Genomic DNA, 14999 nt, shown 5'->3' on the forward strand with positions numbered 1-14999 from the left:
GGTTCTAAAAGCCGGAAGCTTCCCAGGCTCTAATTTTGCATCTTATGTGCCTGATTCCAAGGCCAGGTATATCTCATAAGCTCTAATACCTCCACTCTGGAATGATCTCTTGTGGAGCATTAAGTTACCAGTGCAATTAAGCAGGACTCATTCTGAAGACAAAGGCCAATGGAGACCCTAAGTAGTGCAGAGAGTGGAAAGATACACTAGGTGGAGAGTAAAGGAGACCCGGGGTCCACCTCCAGGCATGCCGGCAGCTATCCATGTGAACTTGGACACATTACTGCCCTTTCAGGCCCTCAGGGTTCTCATAGGAAACATGAAAAACAGTATAAATAATTCCAAGGGTAACTTCCAGCTCTAACATTCTAAAAGATTTTACTCTAAAATCTTACCTTGTGTATCTAGTTAACATTCAATAATTGTCATGAGCCTATCATCACTTTGACTAAATTTTCTTCATAAAGTTCCAGCAAGTAGTCTATTGTGGCCAACTTATTGTCCACCAATACCTTTTCTCCCTTCTTCCCCAACAACAGAAACTATGATGTTCAGTTCCAGACCTTCCAGAAGAAATATTTCCCAGAATCCCATGTAGCTATCTGTGGTCATGTGATTAACTTCCAGCCAATGAGATGAAAGCAGATGGCAGATGGCATCTCCTGGGAACCTTCTCTCACATTCTTTGTTCTTTTTCTTTTCCATGCCTTCCATGTCCAGACCGTATTTGTGATGGTTTGAGCTCTGGCTACCACCGTGGACCGTGAGGACAAGGGCCTCAGCCCAGGGAGAGCAGAGGGGCAGGCTGGAAGGAGACTGGACCCTAGAGGGCTTCCTGGAGCAGCGCTGTCATACTGGCCATAGACTGCGGACCTCCAGATTTTGATGTGAGAAAGAAAGAAACTTCTGGCTTGTTTAGGCCAGTGTTCCAGCTATCAATATATTGCCTATCAGCTCTAAATCCACCCTTATTGTCATGCTTTGTGACACAAGCTGGACCCTGGAAACATTTCTCCTTTGTCAGCTGGCACATTAGATTTTGTCAGTAGAGGGCACTAGAGGGACTGCAAGAGTAAGGGAATTCTCTTCCTGCTTCCGGGCCTCATCTTTCTTGCTCCTGTAGAGTGTGGCCACCAGCAGTGTTTGGGAAACCCACTGGCACCCAACTTTCAGAGTTTTGCCCAAACTCCAGTGGGCAATTCCCCACTTGTCAGCCTCTTCCTGTAGCATCTCAACAAACTTCTCCAGCTGTCAGTGGGTCACAGCCACATCCTCTCCTGTGAAGTTACAGCTGGGGAAGGGTGTGTGTGGGGTGACCTCTTCCAAATGTATTCCTTCCCTAGTAGCTGCTCCCTATATCTACTATTCCTGTTTTCTTTAAAGTTCTCTCTACCTCCTTTTGCTAGTTAATAATCCTTTATATTAAATTTTTGAATTATTTCTGAAATTACTGATGTGGTTTGAGTCTCCCAACTGGACCCTGATGGCCACAGCCAATTAACATGGGTTCATTACTAGCAATTTAACCTGATCTTCACTGATAGAGCCATGCAATCATCTCCATGGAACAAGTGAGTGATATGGTACAGAATAAGCTTTCTGCTTTTTAAAACTCTTCTCTGCAAAAATTATTTGTGACAAATGTGTCAGATAAAAGGTTGAAGTCCTAATCTCTAACAGTTCCTACAAAATGTTTAAAAAATGACCACCTAATTAAAAAATGATCATAAGCAGAAAGAAAAAGAGTCCGTAAGTAAGAAGAAAAAAAAGCCCATAAATAGGAAATTCACACAGCAAAATAAATACAAATGGTCAAAATATATTTAAAGATTTTTTTTATGTGGCCATTTTTAAAGTCTTTATTGAATTTGTTACGATATTGCTTCTGTTTTATGTTTTTGTTTTTTGGCCTTGAGGCATGTGGGATCTTAGCTCGCCGACCAGGGATTGAACCCACACCCCCTACATTGGAAGGTGAAGTCTTAATCACTGGACCACCAGGGAAGACCCCAAAATATATTTTTTAAGATTCAAAATTATTTGAAAAAGAAATACAATTACAATTTAAATGCAAATTGAAGAAACTGTAAATTATTTTTCTCTTATCAAACCAACAAAGATTTTAAAAGCTAGAATACAAAAATGTTAATCTTAATGAGAGTGCAAAGGAGTAAAAAAAAAATTTGAAGGGCAATTTGAAAAAAAGAATCAGAAGCCCTAAAAGCATCTATACTTTTGATCCAGCAATTCTATGGGTAGAATTTTTTCTAAAAAAATAATTTAAAACATACACAAAAATCTAGCAATAAGGACTCCAGCATGATTGTTTATAATAGCAAAAGAAATGATTGGGGTAAAAAATCTTTATGTCCAACAATAGAGGATTGATTAAATTAAATTATGGTGCATCTATACCAAACAACATAAATCGATGCCATACAAGTACATGTATTACATAAGCATCTTTATTATCGTGGAAGGAGGTTCATGGTACTAAGTGAAAGTGAAATACAAGCAGGTTCAAAACTATATGTGTAGCATTTTTTAAAAATTACAACCATGCATGAAAAAATTTTGGAAGAATATACAACAAAGTGTTAACAACGGTTACTCCTCGGCCATGGAACTGCCGGAAATTTTTACTCTTGCTTGCTCTCTATATTTTCTAAATGTTCTCCAGGGGATGTATATTAGCTGTATAATTAAGAAAACTGTTTTATGTTAAAAAAAAAATAATCTCCCTTTCCGGCCCATCTCAAGGGCATCCCAATGCTTGCTGAGCATCTCTGGATGAACTCATTTATGTTTCACTAGACTTTGAGGCAGAGCTCAGCTTGGGACCTCTCCCACACACAAAGTCATGATCTCTCCCCCATTTTCCCTTCCTTTCCGTTCCGGAGGCACAAGTCTGGACTTAATGCTCCCAGGCCTAGAACCCCTGGTGGTCCTCCTATTTCCCGCTTCTACAGATCCTAAACATCATTTGTCTTCATCATAACGGTCGTCTGCTCAAAAACCATCAATAGCTCCCCCTTTCTTAAGGGTCATGATTGAAATGTCTCAGCTTGACAGTCACTGTTCCAAGCTTCTTTCAATCTTGCCACTACTATTCTGCAAAGCAAACCGGGTATTCCCAGAGCTCCAGACACATCCAAAGCATTCCTGCTGCCTTGCCTTGACTCATGATGTTTATTCTACCTGAAATGCCTTCCCCTGCATCCCAGTTTCTCCAAATCCTTTCCAGCCTTCCAGGCCAAACTCAGGGCTCACCACCCCCCTTACCAGGAAGTCTTCCTTGACTGTCTTACAGTGACTGATCCCTTTTCCAAATCCCTATAGCATCTCATTTGCTCAGTTTTTCATTTGGCAAATATTGGTTGAGCACCCACCATGTGCCAGGCACTGTGCTGGTGACTGGGAAACCAAATGAGTCTAATTTCTACCCCTTGAAGTTCATTGTCTGATATGGAGACAGACATTGAGCAAATAAAATAGTCACTCCACTACCCAGTTACAGACTGTAAAACGTGCAGGGAAACAAAGGTAATGAGAGATTTAAAAGAAGGGACCTGATTGAGATCAGGCCTGAGAAGGCCTGGCGGGGGAAGGATATGTAAACTGAGGGTCCTAAGTGGGTCTAATTTTGCAAACATGATCAAACGTGCATTTCAAAAAGATCATTCTGCCTGCAACATGGAAAACAGATTTTGGGAGGCAAGGGGGCAGCAGGGAGACGGGTTCAGGTACCATCGCAGTAGCCTACGTGGGAGCCGGTGGGATTTAGACCAAACAGTGGCAGTAAAGATGGAGAGAAGTGGATGGGCTTAAATTTGGAAACAGAATTGGCAGGACTTGGGTTGGACTGCATGAGAAGGGGAGGGAGAGACCCTTATCCAGGATGGCACCGGGTTTCTGGTTGGAGCACCTGGCATCACGACAAGGTGCCACCTGGCACGTACCACCATGAGGCCCAGACCTTAGCGAACCACGGCCGACTCTGAGCCCAGGGGGAGAGGATGGCGAGCCAGTGCCGGCTCAGCGGAAAGGAGAACTGACCCAGGGATGGGAAAAAGAGTTAGGGCAGAAGGTGGCCTGCTCCTGTGGGAAACTGGCTCACGCAGGACTCACATCAACTCAAGGCCAGTAACCCCGGTGGGAGGAAGGGGAGGAGGCTCGGTGCAAATTGCAGGATGAGCCGGGAGATAAGTGGCCCAGCTGGTGGAGCAGGTGAAGACTCGGGGCTGAACATCAACACTCAAGTGCTCACGCAGGCGAGCTTGAGAATATTTATTGGTAATTGACAGAAGTGGTTAGAGGGTGGTGTGATCACAGATAGGTCTGTAACCAATCAAGCAGGAAAGTTCGGTTCCTGTCGTTATGTTTGCATCCGGGCAGAACCGTATTATGAGCGGGCTAAGAGGATACCCTGAGAAACCTGCTTCTATGCATTTGGTTTATCTGTTATCCGCTCCCTGCTTCATGGATGAGAGCCAGCGAGCTGTGGAGCAATAAATTATCACTTGCTGCACGCGCTGGATCCCAAGAGAACTCTCTGCAGAGGGAGAGATAAGCCGACACAGGCCACTGAGAAATTATCACTTACAGGGAAATTCTTAAATGGGGACCAATAACAGGCGTAATCATAATAGCAAGGAGAATAGCTAAAAATTAGTGACTGCTTGCTAAACACTTCTTGTTCACTGCCTCATTCAATCGGCAGACAAACCTAGTTCATGGGTTTTCATATCATTCTCATTTTCTAAATGGAGAAACTGAGGCTCAGAGAGGTTAAGAAACTTAGTCAAAACCACACAGGCAGTGAGGACAGAGGCAGGCTTCAAGCCACGGGCTACCTGATGCCAAAAGTAGTCTCTTAAACAGGATGTTTCACTGCTCTGCTCTGTTACCCAGGCTGCCACTCACCCAAGGCTTCCTTAGGAAACATGGGCCATCGTGGCCCTCTCCCTCTGGGCTGGGGAGAGTGGCTGGACCCATCGTCCTCAACTGGCCTGACACCCTGGCACTGCCCCGGGGCCGTGTGAGAAAGGGATGGGGGAACAGAGAGGGAGAAAGTTGCATTTCAACACCTTGTATAATTCATTTATTCTTCCCTATGCTTTGGGACTAAGAGTACTCTGAAGGCCAGAACTGTCTCATCCTTGTTGGGTTCCTAGCCAAGGACAGAGAAAAAAGTGGGGAGAAGGTGGCGGGCTGTGGTGCTCTGTGGAACAAGTGTACAAATATGACCTTCAGACTGAGCAGCAGGGAGATGCTTGTTGACTGGGGCGTCAGGGATCCAGGAGAGGAGAAGCCATTCCGGGGTTGAAGAGGCAGTGTGCTTCAAGGGGAGAACAGGAGTTTGAGGTGTTTGTCCCACTGCTTACAAGTTCAGTGTCCTGTGTGGGCCCTAGGCCAGCCTCTCCCCTGTACAAGCACCCAGACGTCGTCCTGCAATGCCCACAAGATCATAAGATCTCAGAGCATCTCCCGTGAGTGCCCGGATCATCTCCCGGCTATCTGAGAGACCAATGGAGAGAACAGAAGGAAAGGAGCTTTATAAACAATGCCAAGGCAATGCTGTAACCACTGTGAGAGGTTAATATCATTGTCCTTCCTCTTGAAAAACATGGTGAGGGGTGAGAAGGCAAAGGTTCGGGGACCAATGAAGTTACAGCCTCTCTTCGGATTGCTTGCCTATCTATGGTAGAAGGATGTGCATTGCCATCAAATGCGACGTGGGCCCAAATCCTGCTTGTACCTTGGCTATTTGGACCCTGGAGGAATGCTGCTGGAAAGAGGAGTGGCTAGGAGGAACCACTGGCTGAATGGAGGCTCAGACTCAACACCATTCACACATCTCCAGTCAGGGGCTGGTTTCTCGGGTGGGGCCTGGACATCTGGTTGGCTTGCAGTGTGTGGAACCCCCAGCCTAACACCAAAGAAGCCAGTGAGTGCCATGGCAGATTTGTTTTTAGAGCAAGGTCTCTGGATATAGACGAACTATTGCCATCAGCATCGCTAGGAAACATAAAACTCCGAAATCATCATCTGCTCCGGTTGTTCAGATACTTGGTTTCCTGCTCTTGGAAACCTTGTTGGATTTCTGTGGGATGCTAATAATAAAAACAACAATATTTACTGAATGTTTACCGTGTTCCAGGCACCAAGTGCTTGGTCCATGTTAACTCATCCAACCTTTATAATCACCCTCTGTGGTAGACACTAGTATCCACATTTTATGGGTGAGAAAACTGAGATCCAGAAAGCTTAAGCGGCTGGCTCAGGGCCTCACAGCCATTCAGTGGGAGAGCTAGGATCTGCAGCTCGGCAATTCGCCTCCAGAGTCAGCTCACTCCTCAGCGCTCTCATAGGAACAGAAAGTGATGCTGTTCGTGTAATTCAATTTAATGCGCACGACAGGTTCTTCGGAGGCCACAAAACGACAGCAGTATTTCACATTTATTGAGTGCTTCTATTTGCTCAGCACAGTATCAAGTGCCTTTCATTCAACAGCAGCCTGTGAACTAGGAGTATCTCTTAACTGCATGATGTACATGAGGAAACTGAGACTTTAAAGGCTGCGGGACTCACTCAAGGTCTCACGGCCATAAGTGACAGAGCTGAGAAAGAAAATCCAAGTCAGTCTGACTCCAAAGTTTGGGTACTGAGCCAACAGGCCAGCGAGGAGCTAGGCGTTGAAACAACCATGGCCCCGGGGCCGGGGAGAGTCCTGAGAGAAGCAGCGGTCGGGGGAAGGTCCAGAGCTGACGGGAGGTGCTGCTGGCCTGTCTGCTGCTGGCCTGTCTGCACTCGGCTTCCATCAGGAGCATCTTCCCGCTGAGGAGGCCACGCCCAGGAGATCCCGGGGACAGGGCTGAGGTCTGATTGGCACTTAGCTCCTCAGCACCCACGGCCTGGCAGGCGCCCTGCAGACTAGGGGCTGTCGTAATGGCTCCTCCTCTCCTCTCACTGGGCTGGACAGAGGAGTAAAGGGCACTCCCCCCACCACACACCACACCCAGGAGGGGGTGCAAGACACTGACCGCAGCACGGCTGGGCAGGAGAAAGACGGAAAAACGGGTTCCACTGATATCAGAGGTGCGGACCCACTTGGAGACTTTTGTTTCTCCAGTGTAGAGCTCTGCGATATAGCGTCAGAAGTCAAAAGAGGACCAATGTCGGGCGGAGGGTCTAGGCCTGAGGGTGTGTCTCCAGAGGCAAAATGGGAACCATCCCAGCTGCTTGCCTACTCCAGCTGGGGTGAAGGTCAACGGGCTGGTGTTCTTACTATCCTTCAGCTCTTGGAACATCCTTGCCCAAAAGGGGCTGACGCGTTCCCCTTCTGACCTCCCCTCCCCCAGATGCTGCACCACCTGCACCCCCCAGCATGAGTCATGGTCCTGGCTGGGACCTCTGGGCTCTGTTGGGCACCTGATGGCCACACGTTCTTTGCCTTCTCAGTTAGCCGAATCCTCAGTGTGGGCAGCCTGTGTCTCTCAGCCGACAGTTCCTCAGGAACCAAGACGGTGCGTTTCCTCCCCCAGCCTCTGCCCTGGCCCCGCCTCATCATCACTGACTTTTTCCTTTTTAATCTGTATTGGGCTATAACTCACATACCAAAAAAATTCACCCTTCACTTACTTTTGAGACCCTGTTTACCAATAATTATCAGGTCTGAATTTAAGAATCCCTAACTAAATACACTACATGAAATCACTTGTTCACTTATCACAAAAATTCAAATTCCTCTAGAGCACTTCAACAAGAGTTCAAGAAGTACTTGTGAGCAGCTGCTCTGTGCTCTAGTCACGTACATATCCATCACTGAACTCTTGCCTCATCCAGAAAATGTGTTGAGCACGCGACAAACATTCTATCATTTGACCCTTGCCATGACCCTGAGACGTGAATATTAGTACTTCTCCAGGGAGGGAACTGAGGCTCAGAGAGGTTAAGTAACTTTCTCAAGGTCACGAAGCCTTGCATGGGCAGCAGATTTTGGATCCAGGTCTGTCAAGCGTCAAAGCCCGAGCTCTTCACCACCTCGTGCCCTGCCCCCGGGCACTTCAGGGGTGAAAAATTGGAGACAGAGGTGGACTAGATGCGCCTCCTGCCTGGAGAAGTGGGAAAGATGAACATTTCATTTCCATACAGCCCTGAAATATTTTGACTCCAACAAATCAGCACCTGCCCGAATCAGCAAGGACACCATGACAAGTAGGGATAAAAATAAAGTTGTAAAACTGCCAGCCGCCCTCACCTGGGTGTGGCCCCTGTGGAGAGACAAGGTGCCAGGGAGATGGCAGCTGCTCCCGCTCTGGGGACAGGCTGTGCCAGGGAGACGGCCTTCCAGGAGGTGCCATGGAAGCCTCACATCTGTACAGAAGACTCCAGGGCACCTGCCCCTGCCATGAAGGATGGAAACTCTGGGGGAGCACTGCCCAGGACCACATCCCCCAGCTCCACCCGGAGAGCTCTCAGGAGGGCTGCTGCCCACTGCGATGGCTCTGCTTCCCTTCCAGGCTGACAGTGAGCTTGGAGATTCCTTCAGCCATGGACCCAACCCACACAGGGCCAGAATCATCATTCCCTCATTCAGCAAATATTGACGAGTACCTACGACGTGTCGCTGGGCACTGGGCTTACAGCAGTGACCAAAGCAGACAACAATCCCTGACCTCGCACCGTTTGACACTCCAGCCTAGTATCAGTAACGTGAGGGCTGCTGGCAGGAGCTGCCCAGAGAGGGCTGTCCTAGAGGGCTCCGGTGACCCCCCCAAATAAGGAGCTGATTGGTAAGGTCACTGTCTCTGGGAGAGGATGACCAGATGGAGTGGGGCCCCAAATTCCAGGCAGAGGTCAGGTCTAAAAGTGAGAGGAAGGACTACAGACCTGCTCGTGAGGAAAGAGCTAGTTCCCAGGCCAGCACCCCCACCCTGGCTCCTGAGCCATTAGCCGTCAGGGGCTGCCAGCTGTATTTACTGATGAAGGAACATATATGTTTATCATATGTGAAGGCCCTGGCATTTATCAAGCCACCAGCTGAAAAGTAAAGCTGCTGTCAGCCAGTTCCCTTGGGTTAATAAACCCAAAAGGCTACAGAGCACTTTACAGTTTACAAGGTTATTTGCATAGCGTTTGAGCCTCAGGTAGACAATGTTGGTGACCTGAGTCCCATATCCTCAGCTCAACTCTGGGCAGTTCCATGCAGCCACTGCATGGCTCCCCACTTTTCTGCTTGAGAATTTTTTTGGAATCCATAGAGCTCAAGGCGCCTGCCCACACAGGTGCAGGGAAGTTCATGCCTCAAGGAATGGTCATATTCTCCCAAAGTGGCTGCAACAATAGCCCCCATTCCACATGCTCTTTAACAGTTTATTATTTTAATGATTATGAAAATGGAAAAAAATACCCCCTAGAGAAGAGCAATTCAACATTGATGACTACCCAGAGAATTAGGCACATATACTCTTTTCCATTCTAATTAAATGGAAAATGCCCATAGGTCACCCAAAATAAAAGTTGTTCTTTTAATAATATTTTAAAAAATAACAGTACCTGCTAATGTTAAAAAGTGATAAATACTTGTATATTATTTTGCATAAATATTCAAAATTTATTTATCCAAATGTTTATTATGAAATTTCAATATTCTAACCATTAAGCAAATGGCACACATGTTAATTTAATATTTCCTAAATATACATCAAATTTTCCAATTCAACCCCTGAAAAATTGGAGGAAATTTTATTTACTTTCTATATGATCAATTTAAATTAATGAAAACAATTCAGAAATTGCGATTATCAGAAATATTTGTTAGTCTTCTGTCACTTAACCTCATCAAGTGGAATTCATCAGGTGGGTACATTACTTTTTGTCTTTTTTGAACCAAACAATACATGTTCTTTTAACAATGTGACTTTGACATGCCTCTCGTGGAGAGATGGGCTATGTTCCCTCCCCTGAATCTGGGAGAGCTTGTGACCATGGTGGAAGTGATGATACATAGCTGCTGAGGCAAGGTCATAAAAGGCAATACAGCTGCCATCTGGTTCCCTTGGGATGTGTACACTTAGAATCTAGCTGCCATGCTGTGAGGAAACCTAATCAGCCCGCATGGAGAGCACACAGAGAGGCTACCTGTAGGTTCTGGCTAACAGTCCAACTGAGGCCCCAGGCAACAGCCAGCCTCAACTGCCAGATGTGAGAGAACAAGAGAGCCTCCAGATGATTCCAGCCCCCAATTGTCAAGTCACCCCCAGCCTGCAAGTCTTCACAGCAGAGGCTCAGACACTGGGGAGCAGAGGTAGACCACTTCTGCTGTGCCTTTTCCAAACTCCTGATCTACAGACCCACCAGCTTTGTAAAATGGCCGTTGTTCTATACCACAGAGTTTGGGTAGTTTTTTACACAGGAATAGAAACTGGAAAAGAGAGCAAACAATGAAGGACAGCAGCCTTTGGATAAATGCTCCAGCCTCCTATTCCCTGGGCAGATAATTATGGGAGGCCTTATGGAAGGGCCGGGTGGGGACATGGCCCCATCAACTAAAGCAGCTACCTCAATTCCACTCCCTTCATTGGATTTCCTATTTCCCTGTCATACTCACACTGCTACCTCACTCTGTTCCTTGGGGTCACCTCCCAAACGATTTATCTACACACAAGTCCTATCTAAGACTCTGCTCTCTCAGGAGTACAGCTAAAACTAGCCTTATGTCTATCCTAAAAGGCAAGCAGTTTTGTTCCCACCCCCATTTTGCAGATGAGGATACTGAGGCATGGAGATGTGGAGGACCTGCTCAAGGCCATACGAAGAGTAAGAGGCAGGGTCAGGACAATAATCCTGGCCTCTGGCTCTGAATGCAGCTAAAGAATTATGGGTGAGGGCAAGCAACCAGGAGAAGCCCTCAGAAGCTTTGCAAAAGTTTTTCTCAGGGCCGTGGTGGTTGGAAGGCTGTCTTGTAATTTACTGTCAGTTGAACTCTTGACCTCACTTACAGTATCAGATGAAAAACAAACAGCAGAGCCGTGGACCACCAGACAGAGACCACACCCAGGAAGTCCCACGCATTTTACCAGCCCCAGGCCAGGAGTGCTTCCCAGGCCCACTCCCACTCCACAATCATCTGATTTTAAAAGCGTCCCTTTTTACAGCATCAAATAGATTGTTTGCTAGTAAATTTAAATTTTACACCTTAAAACTTACTTCAAAAGTCAGCATGAAGATGTTCTTTCACAAGTTTCTAGGAAATCTGTTTATAAAGTACTTAACTATATGTCAGGTACTGTCCTAAGCACATTAATCTGTTGGGAGTCATCCTCATTTACAAATGAGGAAACTAAGGCATGGAGAAATTCAGTGACTTGCCCAAGGTCGCACACAGTTTGTAAATGACAGAGTAAATAGTGAAATGTATAAATGGTAAAACTGTAAATGACAGAACACTGACCCGTTTGCTCAGCCTCTGAGATCCTGAGCTGGAAGCAAAGGTCATAGAACCATAGAACACTGAGAAGGAAGGGGCCAGGGGCACAAACTCAAGTGCCCACAAGGAGTGAAGAGGGCGCAGGGCAAGATGGCGGATGTGGACTAAGGGAGCCAGCTCCCTGGACCTGTCAGTTTGCCACCTTTACTAGTCCAACAGTTCCACTCTATGGATGAGGAATTAAGGGCCAGAGAGGAGGGGCTTGCCAGGGAACACAGCTCCTGAGAGGCCAGGAACAGACCCCAGACTCTCTGTCTGTACTCTGCATCCACAGCAGAATGGAGACACACCCCGCCCCTGCCCCAGCTCAAGAAGGGGCAGGTGGGAGATGTTTTAGGTTCAAAGCCCTGAGGCAGGTCCTAGGCAGAGGACTTCGGGCTAGAGGAGTCAGGGAGTTAGCATGTGACTGGGATAGGAGGAAAGGCTGCCCCTTAAGGTTGGTTTGAATATGGAACCAGGAAAGACAGCGTTCCCTGCAAGCCGAGAGGCACTTTCTTACACTGAGTCTCCAGTCCTTGGTGAACTGCTTATTGTCCTTCCAGAAGGCGGTTCCCTTGCTCAGGGAATTTCCAGAAGCATGAGTAGACTGATGTGACATTTCCCCTAGGTCTCCCTTGCCATCGCCCTCTTCTGGTCACTCTTAGCATCAGCATGGATGAGGGAGAGGTCTAGAGGTTGGGAATATGGAGGATGGCTGCGGAGGATGAATGGAGCTGGCTGAAACCATACAGCTACTTTCCGGCCCTGCTGCCCATCCTGTCCAGTCTGTGAAGAGTGACAGAACACGCATGCCCTGGAGGCCCCAACAGGCAAACCTGCTTTAGTGTTATTCCACAAGGCTGAGACCAGGAGCTGGAGAGCCCTCACAGACGGACCTATGCCTCTTTCACTGGGATTCGCAGGCCCTATATCAGCACCCAGAAACCCAGAGGTGCTCTATACATTCCCGAACACACTGATTGCTGCCGCAGCCCAGGCCCCAGCTGTCCACACTGCCTCCCAGAGGCCCCAGTTCACATCCAGTAAAGTCCAGGACCTGACAGGTGCCGGTGATGGCTGATCACTTCGCCCCCATCCCAGTTTTGCAGCCCCAGTGCCCCTCATTTCAGGCAAGGGCACCATTCAGTGCTCCAGAGACTCTTCAGACTGGTCAGGATGGAGGTCCCATGAGGAACTGAGATACCTTAGTCAGGGCATACTACCTGCTGATATTCTCTCAAATTAGCCAGGAATCAACTCTGCCCTCCTTCCTAACTCAGAAGCCCCACAAGGTACAGCAATAGATGGCTATACTGGAGGAATCTTCCTGCAGCATAAGCCCAGGACCCTCAAACCTGGTATGATCCTCATCAACCTTCACAAGATTCTCAAGTCTCACACTCTCCTAGGTCCTCTGACCTCCCAGTAACCTGGTCTCCCCCAGACTTCACCCAGTTCTGACCTGCCCAACCCCCATCCTAGACCACACTCGCTGCAGTAACAACACAAATAATTACAGTGTCATCACAACTATTCCATTTGCAGAGAATTTCCCCATAGATTATCTGAGTCCTCCTACAATTATTGTCCCCAATTCAGATGAGGAAACTGAGCCTACTAGAGTTTTCCAGGGAGTGAGGGAACGGGGCTACACTGGCTCATGCACTGCACTTCCCTCATCAACCGGAAGAAAAGCACCCTGCCCTTCTGCAGATGGAGGCTGCGAGCTTCCCTTGGTCCGCTCATCTCTGCGGGCCGCCGAGTGAAGCGCCCGGACCCTGCCTAGAGATAAACACCAGGACCCGCGGCCCCTGGCCACCGGCCAGGAGCCGCTCGGCGGGCTTCTGAGACCGTCCGTTCTCAGGGGCGTGAGTATCCCTCTGTCCCAGCTGGGACCTGTCCCAGACCCATCGGCTTTCTTTGGAACATGCGCTTTGGGCCCTTCTGGGGCTGACGCCTCAACTATTCCGGCTCGGAAGCTGCTCCCCTTGGGACACACAAGCCGGTTGGTGGTTAGTGGGAAGCGGGAGCTGCAGTGCCCGGGCCGCGAGATGCGCCAGAAAGACCCCCGCGTCCCGGGCCGCGGCTTCCTGGCGGGATTAGAGCACCTGACGGCTTCCATCTCCGCCGGCCCAGGGAGACCCCCAGGCGCGACCACACTGAGGGGGCTACAGGGAAGTCTGCGGCAACTTGAGTCATACACATTCCCCCTCGGCTACCTCTTTTTGCCTGCTGTGAAGCTTTTCGCTTTTTATACTCTTCCCAAGAGTAACCACAAGATCTTGGGAAACTTTGCGTAAAACTTACAAATGCTATGAAATCGGAGCCAGCAACACCGTGTGAGCCTGAGAACGCCGCGCCCAGCCCGGCTCCCGCTCCTCTGCTCCAGCCCAGCGCGACCGACGGTGGCCCGTGTTGACCACCTGGCTGTCAGGAGACTCCGGCGCCCGCCCCAGTCCTTGGGCGCCCCCTCGGCCTCGGGCACCCGCCCTCATTCGCTTTGGGAACGCTCCCGCGGCCGCCACCCTGTGCGCGCCGCAAACCAGGGGCCGGGACGTCCCAGTCGACGTGTTATTTAAGCAGTCCCTCTGGGACATTGTTTTCCCGGGGAGCTCGAGGGATCTCGGGGGGGGGGGAGGGGAGACCCGCCCCACAGACGGCTGAGCTGGCTTGCCCACCACCTCATTTGCATTTCAAAGACAAACTTCTGCCGGACATCCCCGGCGGCGGCGGCGGCGGCGGCACCTACCGGCTTTGCACGGGTCATGGTAATGCTCCAGCTGCTGCTCCGCGCTCTCCTCGCCTTCCAGCACCGAGTAGTCCCAGGTGGCGTCCGAGCCCTCCCCGAGCCCCCAGGCGTCGCGGGGCAGCGGCAGCAGCAGTAGCAGGAGAGGCAGCAGCAGTGGCACAAGCGCCCCGAGCGCAGTCACCCGGGGCATGATTGCGAGGGGCCGGCGAAGACCCAGGGAGTTGGGAGCACCGAAATCTGGGCCCTAGCGGGGAACGGTGTACAGGGTCGGCTCGGCGGCGACCCGGGAGAGGCGATTACGCTCGGTTGCCCGGCATGGCTCGGACGTGGAACCAGCAGAGCGCGGCGTCCCGGTCCGCGTCGGCGCGCCCAGGCAGCAGCAGCCGCTCGGAGCTACTTGCCCGGCGGCCGAGGCTGCGGCGGCTGCGACCGTGGCGGTGGCGGAGGTGGTTGGAGCAGTGGCCGCTCCGCCCCTCTCCACCCGGGCTGGACCGCACAGACCTCGCCAGGGGCCCCGGGCAGCCAATCACTCGGGCGCCCGAGGCGAGGCCCCTCCTCTTCCCGGCACCTCCGCAACTTCTGAGGAAGGGGAGCGAGGTGAACAGGCTGAAGGCAAGGACCCTGGGCCAGCCGCGCTGCCCCAGAGCCGAGGGAGCCCTTCTCCGGGCGCCACCGCGCCTCCGGCCCCCCAAAACGCTGCTCTGTTAGATCAGGGCTGGACTTCCCGCCTTGTTGTATTCTGAAACTCACTTTGCAACTCCCCGATGCACACGTGGGTGA

General features: G+C 49.8%; 1 protein-coding gene across 1 annotated transcript in view; it reads right to left on the reverse strand.

Moving 5' to 3' along the window:
• TLL2 (tolloid like 2) overlaps positions 1 to 14657 on the reverse strand; it is a 139708-nt gene extending 125051 nt beyond the window's left edge. Inside the window, exon 1 of the mRNA XM_007117899.3 lies at positions 14220 to 14657. Within this exon, the coding sequence (XP_007117961.1) occupies positions 14220 to 14409 (190 nt within the window). The 5' untranslated portion in view covers positions 14410 to 14657. The remainder of the gene's footprint in view (positions 1 to 14219) is intronic.
• Between the last annotated feature and the right edge of the window lie 342 nt (positions 14658 to 14999).

The sequence above is a fragment of the Physeter macrocephalus genome, chromosome 20, assembly GCF_002837175.3.
Source record: "Physeter macrocephalus isolate SW-GA chromosome 20, ASM283717v5, whole genome shotgun sequence".
NCBI lineage: Eukaryota > Metazoa > Chordata > Mammalia > Artiodactyla > Physeteridae > Physeter > Physeter macrocephalus.